Genomic DNA, 24448 nt, shown 5'->3' on the forward strand with positions numbered 1-24448 from the left:
GGGAATGAATATGCTTTCTTTTGGTTCAGAATAAGTGAGATACTGTGGTACATATATCTTTACATTACCTCTGTGAAAGTCTCCACAGTATTCATATGAAAAAAAAATATATATATATGGAAATGGAGAACAAAGTCTAGTAAATTAGTCTTCTTGGAGAAAATATTGAACTATATGATACTTTATTTCTTTTCCAATTTTAGTAGATACCACTTGTTAGATAAAGTTATTTCATGAATGGTGCTTCTTCTAGCCTTTGATTACTCAAAATTTAAGAGCTAGTCTATGTGAGAAAAAAATTGGAGGAACTTCATGAATTGGTCCTATTATTGCCGAAGCTACTTAATACAGCTGCAGATAATATATAATTTAAATAATATCCTTTGTCATTCTCTATTATGGAACTATAATTCAGGTTAAAGTTTTTCTGAAATGCACATTTCATTTGAAAACACAATAGCAGATTAGAATTCATTTCCGTATGTTCGTTCCCATAAAAAAGAATACACATCTGAGAAGGAAGAAGTCAGCATGTGAATTGTTTCACCTTTGTGATGAGGTTGTGTTTCTATCCAATAGAGAACAGTCACCAGGCTAGCTTTCCTAATAGACAGAAACAGGATGGCGAAGGAGAATCACAGCACTCAGCAGTCTGCTGACCTACTTTGTTATTATAACTCATAGGAGCTATGAATGCACTTTTTTAAAAAAACAGAGCTACAGTAGTGACTTGTCAGCAAATTTAGTTACCTTTTGTTAAGACTTAAGGCAACACATTCTACTTAGAAAAAAATCAATAATATATAATACAATTTCTAATTTATAGAATTCAAATCTAAAATACATTGCTATTTTATAATAACCTACAGTGAAAAAGAATATGAAAGGAATATATATATATATATATGTATAACTGAAACACTATGCTATAAACCAGAAATTAACACATTGTAAACCAACTACATGTCAATTAAAAAAAAAATCACTTAAAAAATAAAGTACATTGCTAGACTTCAAGAGAGGAGAAATATACATTTTAATTCAGTTTTTTTAGCTTCATTTCTTATTTATATTATCTTAGTTGTAATATTTCAGTCAATAATTATCTAATTAATTTATGGGTTTTTGTAAAACAAAAAGTGAATCTATTTTATCTTCATGCATTTGCTAAAATATCAACAGGAAGTAATATAATCACTCAAGGTTTCAATGTTCTATTTGTATATGGGGACTTAGCATATGAATAACATGTATTCCTTTTTTTCCAAATCATTCGCTGAGAATCAGTAAACAGCCCTTTTTACTCTAGCCCCACAGCATGCACTTATTTTGATTATTACAGTTTTTGAGCTAGAAGTGACCAAAGTGTCTCAATCCCTCCTCTTTGTTGAAGGTTCTTGATCCAAAACCAGTTGACAGCAGTGGAAATACATATCTCCCTATTTTGTGTCTCCCCATGCTTTAGTTTATATCCTCTATGGATTTTATCTCAGTCCATACAAGGCTGCCACTAGCACACTGTCATTAGAAGAAAGTAGCACTCTCTGGATGGCTAAATTAGGGGGGAAATATTGTAGGAAGTTCAAGTGAACATGGCTTGGCAAGCAGAAAGAGGACAGTATTTCACTAACTTGCTCTTTGAGCAAGGCACACAGTTCAGAGGCCTCAATTTATATTAATGACTTTCGAACATAATTTTCTATTCATATAGATTAGAAAATCTAATTAATCTTTGCACAGTTTTCAGTACTAGGAAGCAGTGCTATGAATGAAAGCACATTAGAGTGTAAGTACTACGAGGACAGGGGCTTCACGTCATTCTCTACTGTGTGTTCAGTGCTGATGACAATGCCTGGCACAAAGCAAGTATTCAGTAAGGCTACCTAAGGGAAAGAGTAAACAGCATACCCTCATTTCATAGCTGACGTACAGGAAAGTTTGGTGATTTGCCTAAAATCACAGAGGTAGCAGTGGTAGAGGGAATTCTGGAATGAATCCCTGTAAATTCAATTCTGCTAGTTTTTTTCTCTCCCTAGTCTGCAGCCTCGGTGAGCCAGGAAAAACTATTACATGTTATGGGTTACGTATTAAAATACATGCCTCTGGAGAGGAAAAGAGAACTAACTGGGAGGTTGCATACCAGCTTTTCAATGCTTAGGCTTACAAGTGAAATATGATACTGTCAACTCAGAGCCCACCGATATCACTATCATAGGGCCCCATCCAACTGGAAGAAAGCTGGAAAATGTGCATAGTGTGGGGCCTCTTGGTTATTAGTAAGTGTCCTTGATACGCTGTCTCAAATGAAAATAAAATGACAATCATTTAGATTTTCCAACCAAATCTCTTATTTTCTCCACATAGTTTTTATTAATTAGACCCTTCTGGATATTTTATATTTCTTTTTTTCCTCCAATAGTCTTAGTATTGTTCATATATCCCAAATTTTTTTCTGAAAAATATTGTTATTTATACAGAAATAAAAAGCATTAGAAGCTCACTGATTTGGATTCATGAGTTTTGAGGATGCTATATTGCCCAGAAATTGCTCAAGTGATTACTAATCTTTGAAGAAATAATTTGATGTACAAATTATTGTAACAAAAAGTATCCAAGGAACAACACTGAAAATGCACAACAGAATAACTTCTTTACATTTAATTTGCAAATACCATTGTTAATTACCCATTCAGTTATAAACAATTAGTATTTATTTAGCAATATGTGCAAGATTGGCATAGGACCCGTGGGGTACACAGATACTTCTAAGACATATTGTCTGCCCTCTAGAATGGCATTTCTCAAGATGAAATAATGCATAGACTCCTTCAAATAACAAAAAAATAAATCATTGTAAGGAATGATCTTTGAGTTGGCTTAAATCATTTTGATGATGATATAACTCAAATAAATATAAGAATAAAACTAGATATAACTCAAATAAATACAAGAATAAAACTAGGTATGTCTCTTATCCTTATAGTCCTTGTAAAGTTAAAACAGACATAAATTTACAAATCAAATGTTAACAAAATAATAAGTTAATAAATACATCTTAATGTAAATTGATTGTGATGGATGATGTATTTTTGCTGAAACCAAATATTTACATACAAGGTGAATATAGCACTGATTATCACAATACTAGTTTTTCTAGAGTATGTAATTTAACACATAAATTGTATACTATGTAATGAGTGACTTAGTTTTCAAATCTATTTCTCCATTTTGCCTATGGTGAAAATTATTTTTAAATTTTATTTTTTAAATTGTTTCATTAATTTTCATATCACTTCATTTCAGAACATTAAAGCTATTTTTTTCTTTAATTAATTTTGGGGGGGAGATAATTAGGCTTATTTATATATTTATGTATTTATAATGGAGGAACTGGGGATTGAACCCAGGACCTGAAGCATGCTAAGCATGCATGCTACCACTGAGCTATACCCTCCCCTTGTACAACATTTAACAGGATGTCGTTTAGCCTTCATTTGGTATAAATGGATCACTTACTTATTAAGCTTACAGGCCAGAATTATTTTATGTAACACCTCATGGCACAACACAATTCAACTACAAAATTAAATCCAGACTCTATATTTAGGGCAGATGATAACTAAATTCATAATATGCTTACCTTGAAACATTCAAACTATTGCCAACATGTACTCTTACATTTATAAGATTTCTGGGAGAAAAACCTGTGGGTTCCCTGAGGGTGAACCTGCAGACCTCAACTGGAGAAACATTGCTCTAGGAATGTACTATTTATCTGCAACTCTTTCTTTATTCTGTACAGTCATTCTCTAAGTTACGTCAAAATTCATATGCAAGGTCAGCTGCATCATATTTTAGAATTTTCTTAGATTCCCAAACTGAATATTTTATAATAATTTTATAATTTAAACCAAAAACCCATTGCCTCTAATCCATTTAATGATGGACTGTTGCAGTTTCAGTGTGTGTGCTAAACCTAAAACATAGTCAAAAAATATCCTAGGGGGAAGTAAAAAAAATATCATACGAATGAGAAGATTTTTGGAATTAATCTTATTAAACATTAATTATCTGGCAAATCCAAGATTTTCATTCAAATAGAATTCAATAATTCAAATATTTACTGAATGAAACAAAAGTAAATACTACAAATATGACACAAGATCAATCCCTGTTCAGGTTGCATTTTGCAAGTCAGTTATCTCTTACCTCACCAATTCAAGTAGCCCACCATGTTAGCAATTGACTTTTTAAAAAACAGCATTTAAAGAATTATTTTGGTAGAATTTATAAGGACTGGGAAGGAATTAGCTAAGAGGAATTTAACCTATTTCTATGGAATAAAATGCAGATTGGAAGCAATTAACATAAGAATAAATATATCAGACAAATTACCAGTTAGTGAGATAGTATAGTTACGGCATTTCTCATCATAGGGCATTGATGGGTAAATATAGATAAGGATATAAATACAAATGCACACATCGTTAAGGAGGATTTAAGTATACAGAGAGAAGGATATAGATACATATGCAAATGTGTTTAAGAAAGATTTAAAATATATATGGAGATAAAGTATAGATATAAATGCAAATATGGTTAAGGAGTATTCAAAATAATATTTAAGAGTACATGATACTGGAAAGGCAGGAATGCACAAGGAATTGTCTGAACACTCTACCTAATCTTTATCTTAAGTCATTTAGTACCAATGTCAAATGTTAAAGAGTAATTGTCAACCCATACCCCAAAATGACGCGTATTATGTTCCGCGTCCACCCTGATCTGGCTTCTCCGTTTTTGCTTCCTAGTTTCATTTATTTTTCTACATCTGCTTCTCATATTAGTCTTGCCAGTTTTTAGTGTCAGAGGTCAAATCCTGATTTTCAAGTGACTTTATACTACAACTGGCATGCTGTGACTACAGGTTTCCTTTTTTGTACCTACTTTTCTTAACTGTTTTATTAATAATCTATGCAACATAAAGTATTCTAACATGGTTTAGAACAGAAATTAAGGAGTCAGATAGATACGCATTTTAATCTTGATTCTACAATCTGCATGTGTGACAATGAACAAATAGTTTAACCTCTAAAAGTTTCAGTTTTCTGAACTGCAAAACAGAAGAGAATAAAGCTTCTCATTCTTCTGAGGTGAGAACCAAACAAGATAGCATTTCTTGAAGCTCCGGGCTTAAGCATGATATGTAAATACAGGGTGCTTCTTGCTTATATTGGATTTTAACTTCTTCTTTACAACTCTCTTTGTATGTAAATACATTTTTCTCTGTTTTATTGTGAAGGATGGAAGGTTTTCGAGAACTCAATAGCTTTAGGATAGAAAATAGGATCTGCAAGGTCAGATGACACCATCAGATTCTCTATTGATTAAAAATGGTCTTTTTTATGGTCGTTATCTCCTTCCTATCACTAATATCCACAATACAGAAGAATTTCTGGTCTTTATAGTTAACTCTTTCCTATCCTCTACATTAAACATGGAAATAATATTCAATAAATATGAAAGAAAATAGGAGCCCATTTCGTAAGTAAAACTGCAGCCAAAAAGAAAAAAAAAAAAGCCAAAACTGAACTGTAAATTCAGGAAAGGGTATTTTGTTCAACATTAGTATATAAAAAATGTTTGGCTATGTTAGCTCAAACACGAAACACAGACACAAAAGAGCACATGCAGAGGCATTTAAAGAAAAATGAGCAAGACGTTAAAATTTTTCTTCATTAAATGCATTTCCCACTGTATGTATTAAGTATTATATTTCCCAACCTTATAATATTTGCAATTAAAAAAGCAATTTATGCAATTACATGCAATTTATGGATACCTAAAAACAGTCCCTTTACTCTTCCAATAATGACAACTGCTATTTTTTGAAAGATACCTAGGGAAAATTTAAAATAATAATTACTTGCAAACTTAAATATTAGTCGGTGCCAATGATGAACCATCTTTTGGCAGCAATGTTAGTATTTTTTATACTATTCATTCAGTCAGTAGCCAGATTATAGAGCTATTTTTTCCTCACCCCCAAATATCTTAGTATTGTCTTTATGTATTGCATCTTCAATGATATGAAAAGTGGTAAATCTATAATCAAGGGAACTACACAGATTAGAAAAGTGAGTTCGAACAGAAAAGAGCTAGAAAAGAGATTAGAAAAGAAACTCCCTGGCTTGATTTTAGATACAGAAAGTCCCATATAGAACATTTCCCAAACTTTTGATAAGTGACTAGATTACAGCAAATTACTGTGTCTGGAACTCTTCTAGGCACTGGAGATAAAGGATAGAAAAAGACAAATTCTTTGACCTAGTGGAACTTACATTCCGGTGTGGGAGACACACAAAAATATAAACAACAGATTACGTGTGCACGCATGCCCACGTGCATGTACGTGTGTTGCTAAATTCTTTTAAGATGAAATATAAACAAATTGGGCGATGTATTAGGATGGTCAGGGAAGGCTTCTGTGAGGCAGTGACATTTAAGCAGGTATGAATGAAATGAAGGAGAGATCCAGGTGAATATCAGGTCTCGAAGAAAGGAGAGAAAGCAATAAAGAAGGAAGGAAGAAAGGGAGGGGAGAAGGAGGGAGGAAAATACATAGGCAAAAAGAGAGAAAAGGGAGAAAAAGACACTCTTCTTTACACGTGCAATAAACCCTCTGGCCTTCAAGTACAAAACCTGAGCTACAGTTATTGGGAGAAAAAAATGTATATTTCTAAGATGCCCATGTCATTGCTATAATAATAAGCTATGAAATTAATAAAAAAACAGTTTGGGAAAGAAGAGGGTATTCAATTTATGCCAAAGTTAAAATTTGTGAAAGTCTCACAAAATGTACTTTCTATCAAATGTCAAAGAGAAGAGAAGGCTATTCTAATATATAGCTAACTTAAGTAACATCTTATTAAATGTAATAATTAAAATGTAATACAAGAAGAAAATATGAAACATATATAAAAAGAGAACAAATATTTGTGAATATATATTAAAATATTCACTATTGTTTCAGTTCCTTTGTAAGTGTTGCACTATGTAGATCAAAACATACACTCTTAAAATTAAATGTGAATGTAAGTACATTTAACTGTGAAAATCAAATTTTTATTTCATAGACATTTTTATATTTACATATCTTTCAGGGCAAAGTTTAAAGGCTGCCTTTTCCATGGTATTTTCACTAGAAGGAAGTACTACCTGAAATATTGCATGTCAAATGCATCTCATTTGCATTTACACTGATGTATATGTGTCTGCATGTTTAACAACATCTAGAATTTCATGTCTTGAACATAGTAAATGCTAAGATCACGTTGAAAGAAAGAAGTCATTCTGAGCAGTAGGTAATTTTAAAAGAATGTTGTATATGATTATATGTGTGTGTTTGTATGTGTATCTTTGAAATAAAATATATCTCAAAATACACAGAGTAAGATATCTAAAAATAGATGCTGTAACATATACATCCCCAGGCATATTTCATGTAAATAAAATTTAGTTATAGAAAGAGAAAAATAACAGCTAATTTTATATCCATTGAAGCGAAGTTTTCTCTAACCATTTACGGAGGATAATTAGATCATTATAACATAAACATTTGAAACTTTTTGGGCAAAACATAGAAAACGCAATGTGAAATAGTATGAGTTACTTACAACCATGTTGTTAAGAGACACCCAGCAATCCGGTGGGAAGTCCTGCAGCAGTGGTACCAGGAACTGGAGACAGCCGTCCCAGTGACACAGCAGCAGCATCATGCCGATGAGGTTGAATATTCTCACCACAGCGCTGGCCAGGTCATATGTCATGTGGAAAATCTGTGGACCAAAATACAAAACCAATTCTTATAATCCATTTTTTAAAAGTCAGGAATACTACTAGTGTCAGTAGGCATTGACATTACGTAGTGCAAGTATTGATTTAATAAAAATACAGGAAGAACTTTGACAAATAGAAACAGAGATTACATGCCTTTATCCTCACATTGAAGTCTGGCTGGCACTCTGACTATTACAACCAACTGTGGGTTCTCCATAAGGAACAGAGGTAACATAAATACATTAAATCTGTGGGTCATATTTTAAAGAACAATTGGTTTTGCCAGTAGTTTTCATTTACTGTCCTTCCAAGCATTTTAGCAAAGGTACTTTAAAATAAGTTAACAAATTTGAGAAATGATAGGCACGCTCTTCTCTCTTCTCATCCCATGCTAATAGATTTGTTGAAGAGCCAAAAAAAAAAAAAAAAAGAACCAGAAAACAAATAAACCAAGGACCGAAAACTGTTAGCAAAAGTAATTAAATTGCAAAACATAAAGTTAGATTGTGAATCAACTGCAGTTAACTTTCTGCTATATGAGTAGCGGTACTTCTTTTATTGAATATACGGAACATGGATAGTGGCTTTTGAGATAAAAGTTCTCTGAATGGTAAAAAAAACAATTGTGCAACACGTTTTTAAAAGTTAAAATTGTTATCTCCATTGTATTATCTGTCTGGTACAGGTTTCCCTTTCCTGTGAAACTTTCTTATTTGTATTTTCACAAAATCCATTATGATAGGTGAGATTATTTACAAAGCACAAACATTATGACAAATGAACATCCTCCATCAGAATTTTAGAAGTGGAACTTATATCTATAACTTCTCATTCAGAATCTGAATCTTTTCTCTAGCATCTCCTGCTAATTCATCATTTATCATTTATCATTCTCCTGCTAATCTAACTGCTAATACAGTTTCTGTTTATATTTCACCTCATCTAGAATAACAAAACCCACTTAGGAGCAGACCTATATTCTAGAATAAAATTTTTAATTGTTGAAGGACTACTGAGTTAATAAATAAAAGTAACAAATATGCATGAATATACAAAGATACAGCATTTTGAGATACTAAGAATCACATTTTGTATAATTGACCAAAAGAATGGTCTACTTTTGAAGTAATGAGGACACCATGCATTGAGAAATTATCTGAGAAATAGGAAGAAACCCACAAATTTTGATTTAGAAACTATATCTTAGTAAGAAAACTTCTGTAGTCCTTAAGAAATGTGTACTGAAGTATATAGAGGTTAACATGACAGCACAGCTGGGGTTTTGCTTTTATAAAATCACCAAATCTGTCTTTAATTAAATGTTTTTTTCACTTTGATATATTTCTATTCGCCATTAATTCTTTCTTTAAACAATCTTTCTTTTTGACATAGTAATTATAGTGAGCAAAAAAATCTGTCTTTGCGGGAATATATACATACACTGTTCTGAATTTTTTTAAGAGCGGGGTCCTACATTTTAAAGTCAACAGATCACGTATTTTGATATTAGACAGCTAAACATGTAACAATTTATTTTAAAGCATTAAGAATTGTATTTCCTTCAAAATATTTTTTAGCTAGGTTTTTTATTTGGCAAACCCACAGGAAAGTCCTTTTGCTATTATTCCCTGTGATATTTCTTGGTCACTAAATTTATAAATAAAAATTGTACCAACATTTTCATCAATAACTTTTCATTAAAAGTAATACAGTAAAATATAATTTTAAAAACGTTTCCACTAGTAAAGCAGGAAAAGAAAACCACAGATTTAAATTTTTTGTTTATAATAAAATTTTATGTGTATATCTAAGCACTTCCTGACCAAATGTTCAATATATATCTTTGTGTTAAGTGTTACATAGATGAGAAATTGGGTAAAATTGCAGAATATAAGCTTCTGGATCAAACAAGAAACTAATCTCTTTTCAACCTTATTATTTGAAGTAAATAATATCCGAAACAGTCTCCCAGTCTATAAATTATAAATATATGGGCAGCAACCATCACCCAATGATCAGGCTTTGTAGAGTGAAGTTTGGGATGTTATAGAGAACTACGGCCCATTCTCAACACAGCTGACTTACGGATTTACTACTTTCTTTTTGAGAAGTTAGATACCTTTCATGTGATCTTAAGGGATTATTTACTGAAATAAAATAACATATTCTAACAGTTATTTACCAATTCCTTTAAGAAAACCATGTTATTTCTAAACTGTTTTCCAGAGAAAAATAACCGCTCTTTTCATAAAGGGAGTTAATGGGGTTATAAGAAACACATTTTTTTGCTTTGCTGCCATATAATTCCTGAACGCCTATTGTACAGGATAATCCCTAGATTTAAGCCTAACCTCTACCCCATTTCTATTCCCACCTTCACAATGTTGGCATACTGTATCATAGTGCTAGATTTACATACTAACTCTACTATATAGAAAGCGCTCAGTAATAGCTCACATAATTAATTTTATAAAGAGTCTCCCTTTCTGGCCTTTAACATTATGTGTTCAAAAGTGACCTCATTTTTTGGAACTATCCCAAACTCTAACACTGGAAGAAGCACAGCAGATTGGCTATTTTGACACTGGTTAATATCAGAGGCTAATTACAGACAGTCAAATCTAGGTACCTCCATTCTGATCTATCTACCTGACAAAAGAACAACATAATATATGTAATATTACTTTTGACATACACATGAGTGTGCGTAGTGCCTGGGCCCAATGTGATTGTCTGTTGAGCTCTTATAATTCATATACTTTGGCAGGCATAATCTTCACATGTGACCAGTTGCCAAGATTGATTGATTAATTAATTAATTAATTAATTAATTAATTAATTAATTTTTTATAAAAAATTTATTTCTATTGAGGTAACATTGATTTATAACATTATATAAGCTTTATATGTACAACATTATTTTTCTACTTCTGCGTAAGGTACAGCATGCTCACCACCAAAATCTGAAGTTTCTATCCGTCACCATACAGTTGATCCCCTTTACCCATTTTGCACACACCTGCCTTTTCTCTCTGGTAACCACTCACTCTGTTCTCTGAATCTATGTGTTTATTTATTTTTCTGTTTGGTTTGTTCATTTATTTCAGATATTTTGGTTGCTTATTTTTATATTCCACATGGGAGTGAAATCACATGGTATTTGTCTTGTTCTGTCTGACTCATTTCACTTAACATAATAACCTCAAGGTCCATCCATGTTGTCACAGATGGTAAGATGTCATCTTTTTATGGCTGAACAATAGTCCATTGTATTCGCATAGCACATCATCTTCTTTATCCATTCATCTATTGATGGGTACTTAGGTTGTTTCCATGTCTTGGCTATTGTAAATAATACTGTGATGAACATAGGAGTGCATATATCTTTTCAAATTAGTGTTTTTGTGTTAATTTTGATAAATACCAGAAGTGGGACAGCTAGGTCATATGGGAGATATCAATGTTCCTGTTAAAACCTTGCTCATGGAAGATTTGGAATGAGAAGACTACCTCCTTATGGAGCACATACATCTGGAGATAGTCATGTAACCATAGAAGGAAATGTCTGGTCTAATTTAAGCATAGCCACAACTTCTTGTAGTCTCAGGGCAGTTTGTAGGATAAGCTCAGTGTGACTTTATTCAACATCCTGACCAAGTGGCCAACACCATTGGTTAATTCATTAATATTTTCAGTTTTTTTCCATCTATGAGGTAGATATCTTAGAGTGATAAATTACCATTTAAATCAATTATCTTAATGTTACTGCACGCAAATCTGACTTTACACAAAAATAGCACTGTAGGTGACACTCAGTAAGTTGTTGTTAAATGAATGGATGAGAATGTTGCAGGAGGTTAACAATAACAGCACAAGCAGCTTTTGATCTTAAGAGTGTAAAGTTTTTGCTTTTGTGTTTTAAAACAGGGAATTAAAAAAATAACTTCATTATTTTCTACCTTCCAAGTAATCTGATTTGCAACCTGATCTGAGTGCTCAGGGTGTGGGTAGCAGAAAAACAGACTGTTCTGACCCACCAGCAATATGTTTTGAGTGGTACTTATGAGAGTCGATAGAAAAAAATAATAAAAATAACTTTTTAAAGTAGCTCTTCAATTTTATTTTCACCAACAACTGGAAATATGTCAGTGGAAAGGTACTGTGCTTTACATTTGTCCAGCTCAGAACATTGTGTTGTTCATATGACTTCAGTGAGAGGAAAGAGCTGATCACAAATAGTCACTGAATTCTTTAAAAAAATATTATAGTTCTAGAATTCTGCCCTGTTGGAGTCTTATAACTCCAGATAGACTAGCTGGAAGAATTCTCTGAGTAAGATAATTTGAAGAATACTCTAAGATAACTTGATGCAGAATCCCAAATCCTGCTCTAATATTTGCAGAATTGTTCACCACAATTATATTTTTGTAATATTTTTCCCAAGAGCAATGTATAACCCATCCTGTTCTTAAACAGTCAAATCCCAAACTGTGCTGTGTGGCAGATATCCATAAATTAGCAGAGTGATTTCAAAATGCTTCCACATTTTTTCTTGATAAATTGGATTTAGGTGTCTCTCAATCTAAACACTCACCTGTGAAATCAGTGGACCTTAATCTGCCTTTAACTATCTGATCTACTATGTTTTACCTAACCAAAAAAAGTGTCAAGATTAATTCAAGATTTTTCAAAGAATATATTGATCTATCCTTAATCTTGGATTTCACAGATGGGAATCATTTATATTTAGATTGCTTCTATGATCTTCTATTGATTGAAGGCTTCAAATATGCTTTCAGAATTCTTATCAAAGTAACATTAAGGAAGTCAAATGGGCCAGAAACGGCTCTCTTGACACAGAACATTGTTATCTTTAAGGTGTAAAATAAAGTCGGATTCTTGGGTCTATTTCACAGCTAACGTATCCAGAATTCAATATGCAGTAGTCTTAATCAATACTAAAATCAATATTTTAAGAGCCCTTTTGTGCCTTCTGTAATTCTTACCTTGAAAATGATCTAGACTATCCTACCATGCTTTAGGTAAAGTGTAGAGGGCTTTATGTGGTATGTGAGAGAAGAGCCCTCTTCACAGAGACCTCTTTGAACACTGATGACGACTGCAGTCATTGGACTGATCAGTCTCCTACTTTACCTAGGATCACACTTGGAATGGCCAGCCCATAACCTTCAGGTCCTCTCATCTTTAATAGCCTGTGTCCCCAGTCAAAATGCAGTTATCTATTCCCCAGCTCACCACACCTATTATCAATCCTCATGCTGTTGAATGCTTTTTCTTGGGTTCTTCTTTCTATTGTCACTTCCAAAACGCTTCCAATTAACTGTCAATTAATTTTTGTATACCTTCAGCCTCATAAAATTCTTCCTCTCCTTCTCTGCTTTTCCTGAGACTTATGACTACGCCTACCCCTCTTCCCAAAGTCTCCTCTTCTCTGGTAGCTTTCTCAAATAGTCATTTCAGTTCTTTCATACCTCATAAGCCTTAGGTTTTGATGGCAATGCCCTCGTTTCCCTCCGTCCTCTTTGCCACTTTCAATTATTTATCCAGCTGTATAAAAAAATTCCTCCTTGTCTATGTTCATTCTATTTGGCTATTCCACCCATTACTTGCCCTCATTTCTGGCATCTTACAACCTCTCAGTCTCCACCCACCACACATCTCTATTTATTAAGGACTCTATATTTTTCGATTGCCTTTTTCTGCAAAATGTCAACTTTTGAGTAATCAAAACAGCCATTTTCTATACCTGAGATAATCAAAATTACTGGACAGGAAACTGTAGATGATGTTCACTGAATTTTTTTTAAAGGATAGCTACCTTATTTGAAGCCCTCAGCTATGGTCTATTCATTTCCCTATTCTTAGCATCTACAGTTTTCCCCTCTTACCATCTATCCTATATTTTTTCCTCTCTTCTCACATTCCCCAAAGACCATGATTATCCTGCTGAGTTTTAGCTTAAAATGTTACCTTTTTCAAAGGAAACAAATTCTTATGTTTGAGTTCCCTCACCTCTGACCCCTTGTACTTTCCAACAAACAAATATCCTCAGTTTTTCTTACTGGCTTTTTCCTGGTATCAAATGATGTGTGTTTTGATATTAATCTGACTTTTTCTCCTCCAGGAACCTAAATAATTAGTTTAGAAGTCCCCAGTCTATGATGAAAATCAACTCTCTCTGCTGTCATTTGGGGACGGATACTTTTGCAAAGTAGAGCAAAAATAAAATAATATAAAGATAAAAATTTTTAAAAAGGCATATATAATACAAGCCGAATGCTTATCCTCTTGGTTGTGGTGACAATATCAAATTACTATAATTACTAGATTGTGTTTTTCCTTAAAATTGTTAACTTCTACACATATTTAGACACAATAAAATTTCACATTTTATCAAAAATGTTTTAAACTAAAAAATAATCTTTACTTCCTAGGTACATTCTCATTTTTTTACACAGTCCTCTCAGTTTAGCTTCTCAAAAAAACAAACTCTCCTCACTGGAAATCTGAGACAGAGAGAGCTGGCCTGCCCCAGTAGGTAAAGTGGTTTTCTTTTCACAGTTACATGTGCAAATTACCACCTGGTGCAAAATCTGACTTCCTGAGGAACATATGTGTCATAGCTACTCTGTGTTTCTTTCCCCTCTCCCTCTTCCCCATGTATTAGGGGAATGTGAAGAAATTTAAAGTCGACTTCATTTCCCCAAATGTGGGCTTGAAACTTAAAAAAAAAAAAAAAGCATCCATCTGAGAATTCTTTTTGAAGTGGCACAGATAGCGTATCATTGGAACTATAGAGAAGGCTGTATCATTACATGACTCTGCAAATACTGAACAGGACTATAGGAGGGAAGAACAAATCTGACTCCATATTGGATCTGTTTCTTCTACTTTAACGCTTGTATTCTATTGCTTTTGCTACAAGTTAACCATTAAAGGGATGTGTATAGCTTAAACTATATATAATGGCCCATTCCCAGGAACTCTGCCTCCTATGCAATGAGGGTTAAGCTAAAATGCCTACGTTTAAGCTCACAGGAAACATCCTGACCAGGCCCACCTGTGGAAAGAAGAAATTAACACATTCCCTCCAGAGTCTGGCTGGATCCAGGAAATATTTGGAACAATTTATCACTGTTTTATTTTACCTTCTCACCTTCCCCTCTTTGTTATATAAAAGAAACTAGCATCCAAACCCAGGCAAGATGGTTCTTTGGGACACTAGTCCACCCTTTTCTTTAGCCTGCTGGCTTTCTGAATAAAGTCACTACTCCTTGCCCAAACACCTCATTGCTCAGTTGATTGGACTGTTGTGCAGTGAACAGTATGAGCTTGGATTCAGTAACAGTACTATATAGCCATAACAACTACACATACTTACAGAAGTACAGTTATGGAATAGAATATACTAGTTATCAATCATGACTGCCAAAAAATAAAGTATATAGCTAACTATACATGTGTTATTTTGATCATATCCACATATATCTTTAACAAACACACATATATAAAATGAAAAGAAATAAATTTTAAATATTTTAGTTATAAAAATTGTCATGTTTCTTAATTATCTTTTCTTAACTATCACCTAGATAGTATAAATTTGTTTCATTAGTTTGATACTGTAAAATATATCAGCCATTTCTAATCATATATATTTTACATAAGATTTTAATTCCTTATACATGAACATTTAGAAAAAAAATCTCTTCATGCAAAAATTGCTCTTTGTTAGTTTTGCTAGCCTGAGAAAAAGCAAAAATCATTAGCTACTAAGAAAACATAAGAAAAAATGGTAAAATAATATGGATTCTTTCAATATTTGGGGTAGGAAACAATAATAGAAACAGTTATAGTGTAAATTATAGTGTAAGCTATAAAAGTACAAACCTTGAAAACTGGGAAGCACAATGTCTGGTGGTATAGAGTTTTGCTCAGCAAATGTTTTTCTCCCACAGAAGTTACTCTTCTAGCAATGCATTTACATAAATGGGTCAGTGTTAATGAGTACCTAACTGAGATGAAACATTTCTACTAAGATCACTCATTTTCCTTGGAATTTAAAGTCAAAATCATCTAACAAATGAGAATAGGTCAGCAACAAAAATGCTTATGGTAGGTTACATTTTGTTAACTGAATATACCCAAAACATCACATTTTAAAAATTCCTTAGGAAAGAGAAGTACATCTTTTAAATTTATATGAGGACTATGTAGAATAATAGCACATCTAATTATTGGACAGTGCTCTAGAAAAACAAAAGAGCCAACACAACCCCCGTGTGCTTAATTTACTTTAAGAAGTAGCTTACACTTGGGAAAATCAAATTACAAATGAATATTGAAAATGGCCCTATTAAGAAGAGAGTTAAACAGATTAGTACTACAGAAAAATAAAATTAATTAAAATGAAACAATTTAAGATCATTGTCTATTCTATTACAAATTTCAAATGGCTGTAAATGTAGAGAATATATACAAATTGTACAACTTGTGAAATATTTCAATGAAGAAAATAAAAACAAACACACATTGTATGATGGATCTCTGAACCTTACCTTAAGGATGGTCATATGAAGGCGATCTGATGCTTACTACACACTTAATTTCACTAAGTCAGCAGTTACTTTCATGAAGTTAGCACTAAGATGTTAATTTAATGAAATATGATTGATTTTCTTCTGGATTTTTTTGCAAATCTTGTCTAGAAAATTCAAAATTTTAAATTAATTTTTAATAAAAAAGTTTTAATATTCTCTTTTTATTGTCTCATTTACAGTAAAAAAAATTATAATCAAGAAAACAGTTGTTAAGTGGCTAATGTATGTTTGTACGTATGTGTAGAGCAAGAAGGTGAAAAATCAAACCAGTTAGTGATATTTTGTCAATTCTGAGTAGCTCTTGTGAACTAATTTCAAATGATAGTTTCCTAACACTGTTTTTTGGAGAGGACTGGGGAATATTTCATTTCAGAAATAACATAATGCTATTTATAGTCTCATCTTTATCTTACCAGTTTCATGTCAATCTTTTGCTTGCTCCCTTTCTTTTGTGTAACTGCTGTCTCATCAAATTTGTAATACGTTACATGCTCCAATAAGTACAAATTTAGTTATCTCTGCATCTTGAGATTCAGATAGCAAAACTATTCTAGTTTTTATTACTATGTAGTCCATTTCCTCACCATACAAAATCAATCACATGGATTTATGCTTTTTGAAGGCCAAAAATACACCATACAAAGGAATAGAGAAATGTACCTAGTCTTGGTAAGAACAGATATTTTACTTTGGAGACTTCATGTCAGAAATTTGTTTTCTCTTTTAATTCATGTAAATAATAAACACACTTAAAACAGAGAGGACCACTTCAGTGTACAATCTCTGGAAACTGAACTATAAAAGCAAATAAAGCAGAGGATGTTTAAACTCATTATACATTCTGTAGATTGTTTTCCCATAGACAGTATCTTATAGATATTATATAATCAATAAATGTCTATTGAATTGCATTAAAATTACCAAGTAAGAATATGACATAATTTTCCATTCTATTCATATATCATCCAGAAATAATTTTGTACTAATCCTCAGGTAAGCAAAATCTATTAGACTGTCTCCCAAACATAAAATGCACAATGTATTTTAGTGGTCTTTTGCTAATATATTTTAAGTATACCCCCCAAAAATATTATGTACTGTTATATCTTACATTTTCTGTATGTTCTATGGGAAAAAATCCACTCCAACATTTTTGGTCTCACAGTCATGAAATTTGTTAAATTCACAAGTGTTTGGCATCTCAACCAATTTTTTTTTGGCTTAAAATATTGAAAATTGTAGTGTTTGTAGTGTGATAAAAATATTTAAAATTTGTCATATATACTGGCATGGAACATTAAATTGCTTAGTAATTATATATATATATATATCCAAATCTTTGAGGAATTATTTTGTGAAGTAACAAAACGTGAAATCAAAAGACATTTACTAACCAAAAGTTTTCACCATGTAAGGACCTTAAAAACTTGTCTATTGGGGAAATGCCTAACCACAAACGAGAATTCTAGAGTTCTACATTAATCAGTTTCTAAAAATTTGTCTTAGCTTTTCAACTAGAAGAAAGGAAACAGGGCAAATAAACTCTGAAGTATGTTTTACATATAAAATTCAATAATACTTTTACTTTAGAAATAAAATAGTACAATTTTTTAAAAAGTGAAACACAAGGAAGCCAATTATCACACATACACATACCAAATGGAAAAGAAATTACAAGTAAAACACTATTTTAATAAGTGATTTCTCTAAGCCTTTATTGATAAAAATAAAAAAAGAATATAATAAAACTAAAGGTAATATTAACAGGTGGTAAAATAGAATGTGTTAGAGGCCATTACATCTAGATAAATTGCACAATGTCTTTTCAAAACATCCCCAGCCTCTATTCATCATTTTTAGTCTAGAAAGGTCATGTGCAGCCAGCACATTCCACCATTTGCCAGAAGTCAACAGGGGAGACTTCCAAGAGAAAAGAAAGCTGACTTCTGAAAAAACTGCTAAGATGAAAATAATGTTTCTTCATTATCTTTTAGTAGTGGCCATCAGAGTTACATCATGCATTGGCATGTTATCTAGCTACTTGGGCCAGATGAGCCAGTCAAGTTTGAAACACTAATTTAGTTGAGTGGATTTGTGTCAGTGATGCTCTGGAAGGAATGGTGCTGGTTCACTGTCTTGGCAAATCCCTTGGAAAGAAACCATTAAGAACATGATTTTGGGTATGAAGTCAGTAAAATAGGACTTCAAATCTTAGTGAATTAACCACACCTTATGCCATCTGATGAAACCTAGTAAGTGAGAAAAATATATTATTATTGCAACCTCCCAAAAAAGAAAATAAACTTAAAAAATAAACAAGAGTTGGCAAAGTTGCTAGCAACCCAAGAAACATTTGAGTAAGATTTGATCTAATGGAAAAATGGCACGATTTCAGATTCACTAGTTGGACACCTTCCAGAACTAAGTATGCATTATAATGCTTCATCAATTCAGGTAATAGTGCATCAAGATATTTGACAGACAACCTGAAGTGTTGAAAATAGTTATGTATCAGAATTATTATAAGAATTACATAAACTGATATATGCAGAAGGACCCTTAAAAGCAGTAAGTCATTTTTGTATAAATTTGATTTTTCTTATCACCAAAAACCTCCTATCAAATATTGGTTCTATGCAGAATACAAAGTTAGGCTCAGGATTCTTCAGTGCTCATGGTATTGCCTCCACCATACACTCACACACTCACACAAACAGTTTTTTCTCCAGAGACCACCCACATGTTCTAAGCAGGACTCATTTTTCTCTAGACCCGCAGCAGAGCTATCGTAACTGCTGTTTTCTTGAACACATCTTGTAGTAGTCACACTTAGTTTATACCTTTATTTGGGGTGGGCGTGTGATTAGGGCAGCAGGGACGTGGGTGAGACTATCTTTCTCTTTTACCTCTTTAACAATAGCTTATCTGCGTATAGAATTCTAGATTGAAAATCACTTTCTTCACTTTATTCGAAGATTTGACCCCATTCCTTCTAGCATCTAGTGAATTTGTATCTCCAAATATGTGTTTAATTTCTTTAGTGAGAAGATGAGGTATTTTACACAGGGGTAAGTGAAAACTGCTCAATTCTGTGTGTGTGTGTGTGTGTGTGTGTACTGGATATGAGAAATGGGTTATGGGTAAAAACTCTTACAATTGTCACACTGACCTTAAACTAAGTGTCCTTCCTGTGTAAGCCCTACTGCTCAATTACATTCTGCATTATGCCTTCCAGCTCTAACTCCAAATGTCTCAGTGGCTTCATAGTACAGACTGGCTCTCACTTCTTTTGCAGGCCCTTGTGTAACATATTCCAGGATTTTCTCTCCTTGTGCCATCCTTCATTCTACTCCCTTTGGTTTTTAATCATTTAAATATTTTGAGAACTTTCTCCTCTAGATAACAGTCCTCTGCTCTCGTTCCTTTCTGTTTTATAGACACATTTTTTTTTTCCACTTTGATTCTTTAACTGTGCTGGAGCCTTAGGAGGGACAGAAGGCCCACCTCTATGTCTTATCTATTTTCTAGAAACAGAAATTTTTACTTTATAATGCATCCTTTCTGTTAACCCTGAATATAAAAGGACTTAGGAAACTCAAATTCACAACTGCATATTCTTTCTGGACTGACTGGTTTGTTCCAATGAGCTGTTAATCAGTTCAAGTACCAGTGGGTCATTGATTAAATTAGTTTATCTTTGTAGCATATTTTTCAATCTTTAAGTAACCCTACCCCATAATTCTCCTAAATAGCTTGTATTTCACACACTTATATTTAAAAATAAATTTAGAATTACTTTGTCAAGTCTCTCTCCCATTCAAAAAATTATGTTGGGCTTTGTTGTAATTGATTTAATTCCTATACTAATTTGTGTTTTTCATTGTTTTTCAACATCAGTTACCTCATATCTCCAGCCTCCAGTCTCACCTTTGAAAATATAGTCTACTTGGCATCCAGAATCATCATTTTATGATTCAAACTTATCATGGAAGTCCCCTGCTTGAACTTCTGTTGGAGACCTAGAGAATCTTCATGAAGTCCAAACTCCTTGGCCTGGTATTAACAGCCTGTTGTGATCTGTCCTCTGCTACCATTTCATCATTGTCTCTTGCCCCTCCTCTGTAGGTATTCCATACTTGAGGCCGATCAAAACTGTCATAGTACCTTTACTCAACATGATTGCATCTATTTACATAATATTCTCTCCTGGTATAATTTCTTTCATTCTGTAGCTTTTCTGACTTTATTCATACTTCAAAACTTGGCTCAAACATCACTTCCTCAGGAAAGACTTGTTTGAACTCTCCACGGAAAGAATTAAGAGCTTCCTCCCATAGGACCTAGTCCATAACTCTTAAAAGTGTTTAATACTCAACTGTAATTATGTGTTTATATGTTTGTGTCCTCACTAGACTGTGAGCCCCTAGAGGTCAAGGACTGTATTCACAAAGCAAACACTTAAATGCATGTTTACAAAATAGAAGGAAGTGAACAAGAAAGGAAAAAAAAGGAACGAGGGAGGGAGGGAGGGAAGGAATGAGGTAGTCCCCAGTTTAAAAATAACTGGCACATTTTACTAAATGAGAACTTTAGGATTATTATATATTTTAGCAAATTCTTTTTTTGTAGACAACAGGATGGATATTCTGATTCGAAGAGAACCCTTATCATGTACCTGTAATGAAATAAATTTGCATACAGATTTTGTTTGTAATTTCGGTAATTATTAATTCCAGAATATCTGTCATCCTTGGTCACACCCCAGTTACATGATCAATATCCATATAAACCTTGTCATCACTGTACCTTGTCATTATTCAAGCTTGTAGTTACCAAAATTTACTTCTCTGAAGGCATCTTTCTATCTAGTTTTCATTCTTCATTGTCTTACTCTCACTGAACTTTGTTTTTAATTGTTTGAGATGAGTAGCCTTTGAAAAGTTCTAGTTTCTTCCACTATCTACTCTCTGCTCATCATTGCTTCCTTCCTTATCCAGTCTGACACAAAAATCTATTATTTCAACCAATATCTTATGAAAATTGTTAATTATCTTATCTGCTGTATTCTAATGTTAATATCCTGTTTTAAGATGAACTAACTATCCACATTCTTACTCCTATATATGAGCTTCTAGATATTGCTGGAGAGATCCCCACTAGCTCATGGTGTTAGCATCAACTAGGTAACATCAACACTGCTTAGTGAGATTGGCACATTCCTGGATAGCACATACCTGATTCTCAAACCTTCCCATGCCTCCCGAAGTCTACCATACCTTGCCTGTTCACCTCATCCTAAGAAAATATTTAACTTCCAATTTTACTGAAAAAAAATACTGTCATTTACAAACATGTTTATGTCCTTTCTCCTTATTCTAGAGCATGATGTGTCTCTTTTTCTATTTTTTTCCTTTTCTTTATCTTACAATATGCTCATTAATTATCCCTTCTTCATTCATCCCTTGCTTCATTAATTATCCCTTCTCTTCCTTCTCATACTCTTCCCTATATTTTCCCTCATCAGCATTTAAGCATGCTTAAATCTCTCCTATATGTATTTGAAAAATTGTACATTGCTCCTATATTTCACTCCATTCACTTTAATAACATCTACTTCTCTTCTTGCATATACTGAAAACTTGTTAACACAGTCTTCACTTTTTCCCTTTATATTCAACTTTTAAACATTTTGGAACCCGGTGTCTCTTATCTGTCAAATGAAAACATTTATGACAAAATTGGCATATATCTCTGTTGCTATCCAATGAGCAATCTGCAAATCACGTTTGCTTGATCCCTGCATATTTACCAGGTTTCAGCTATTCCTTCTTGACACTCTGTTTTCTCATTTTCTGATAGGCAATGTTCCTTATTGTTTCTGTTTACACCCATTTTGCTGGTCAATTATATTCAGTCTCCTTAAGCTATACACTCTCTGCTCTCTCTAGGATTGAAATTACCCAGCTTCCACTGTACACACTCTCCTGAAAGACCCTTCCACTTCCGTAACTTCAACTATCACTTAAAGTCAAAGAACTCTAATACCCTGACTTCTACTGAGGACAACCCTCTTAATTTAAAAACCCACAACCCAGTCATTCTGCAGATGCCCAAAACTATATCTCCCACCTTCCATATCTCACTTGAATTCTCTGCAGGGACTAAAATACATCAAGCTTCAAAGTAGCCTTTCATCAGGGTAATGCCAGTGTTACTCTGTTCCCTCACCCTCCATATTCAATTAGTACCTACATTCTATAAATCTCCCTCAGTAAAAGTTCTTAAATTGCAAATTCCCTAATTCAGACAATCTTCATCTTTCACCTGGGTTATTTAAAAACTTCCTAAATTATTTCCATCTCTCTAGATTTGCCCTCCTGTACCCTGCAACTAGAGTTTTCTTTACAAAATACAAATATGAGGATGTCACTTTTCCCGTTGGAAATCTTCAAAGATGTGCCAATAAATTTAGTTAAAGAGCAAGATCTTAAGTTTAGCAATATATAGCCCTTATGATCTGGCCACTGCTTACTTCCCATGCCTCATCTACATCCCCTTCTCTTAGCATTCATATCATTTACTTCTGTTCATCATATTTAATTACCTTATGATTCTCTCTTCCTATCTCCATTAAAATATAAACTTGATGGGGAACATAGTATCTGTCTTAGTATCTCAAATTCTTTGGCATACTGTTAATTATAATAAACGTGTTAAATGATTGGAGAATGATGAGTGAAATTTACTACCTGTTAATCTTAATTCAGTTTCATGTTTATATAAATAAATACCACAGAAAGATTGCAATACAGGTGTTACTCTAAAAATAATTGCATGGGGGAGAGGGTATAGCTCAGTGGTAGAGCGTGTGCTTAGCATGCATGAGGTCCTGGGTTCAATCCCCAGTACCTCCATTAATAAACAAACAAACAAACTTAATTACCTCTCCCTTAAAAAATTTAAAAATATATAATTGCATGGTTTTAAAAATCTGAATGATTTCAGATAGTTATTTCCCTATTAATTCCAGTAGTCACTAATTGAAATCTATGTTTCTTTGTTGTTTGAGTAACAATAATGTAATTGTGGCTTACATAATGAGTATGTAAAATGAACTAGTGATTAAATTTCGATTATACACAAGTATATGAAAATAGTTTTAATGACTTTTATGGTCATTTTCATATGTTCTATAATCATAACATTGTTATTAAACAGAAAAGCTTGGTTTCTATTTTCTGAATGCCTGTTACGCTTGCAGAATTTTCAAAATATTTCAGGATTGGCAATATTCTTTTTATGGTGGAGAAGACTATTTTGAGTTTTGAAACTGTTTTGAATTAACCAAAAATATTGTTCTCCTTTTATGGATGCAACAACATAAATCCCACTGTGTTTAAGGAGTTCCAGAACCTTTATCAACTTGAGCTAATGGGCTAACCCTCTAACAGACACCCAGACTGAGCCAAAATTGACTCTGAAAAACTGTAGATTTGAATATATTCCTATTGAGTTGGCATGAGTTAAACTCAATAGAATCCAGTATTTCTGACAAGTTCTAAACGGAGGAGTCCAAAAGGTCACTATCATTATCATCTGGGCTTTCACCCAGCATTCAGACTCACAAGTCACTGTCATGTTTTCTGCTAAATTCAGCATCGATTCTGGACTCCACATTATTCCATTCCTCTCATGTATTTATGTAGTATGAGAGTTTATAGACGAGAATATTTTTGTATTATGCTCAGTAGTTTATTTAGAAAGAAAAACATGCATTTTTTAAGACTATCAAGAGAGAAAAGTTCTAATATGTCTACCTCCGTAGTTGCATCTCTAACCCCTTTTCCTAATGCTCTTCAAAAAGAATCACCATTTCCTGAAGGAAATACGTATATTCAAGGGCCCAATTTCTGGGTTGCAAGAAGAGAATGAGAGAAATCGTAAAGCATTTAGAATTAAATCTTAAGTGAAAATATCTACAAAACATT

General features: G+C 33.0%; 1 protein-coding gene across 1 annotated transcript in view; it reads right to left on the bottom strand.

Moving 5' to 3' along the window:
* HCN1 (hyperpolarization activated cyclic nucleotide gated potassium channel 1) overlaps window positions 1-24448 on the bottom strand; it is a 325260-nt gene that overhangs the window by 129273 nt on the left and 171539 nt on the right. The window contains exon 3 of the mRNA XM_032471845.1: window positions 7677-7838. Within this exon, the coding sequence (XP_032327736.1) occupies window positions 7677-7838 (162 nt within the window). The remainder of the gene's footprint in view (window positions 1-7676; window positions 7839-24448) is intronic.

The sequence above is a fragment of the Camelus ferus genome, chromosome 3, assembly GCF_009834535.1.
Source record: "Camelus ferus isolate YT-003-E chromosome 3, BCGSAC_Cfer_1.0, whole genome shotgun sequence".
NCBI lineage: Eukaryota > Metazoa > Chordata > Mammalia > Artiodactyla > Camelidae > Camelus > Camelus ferus.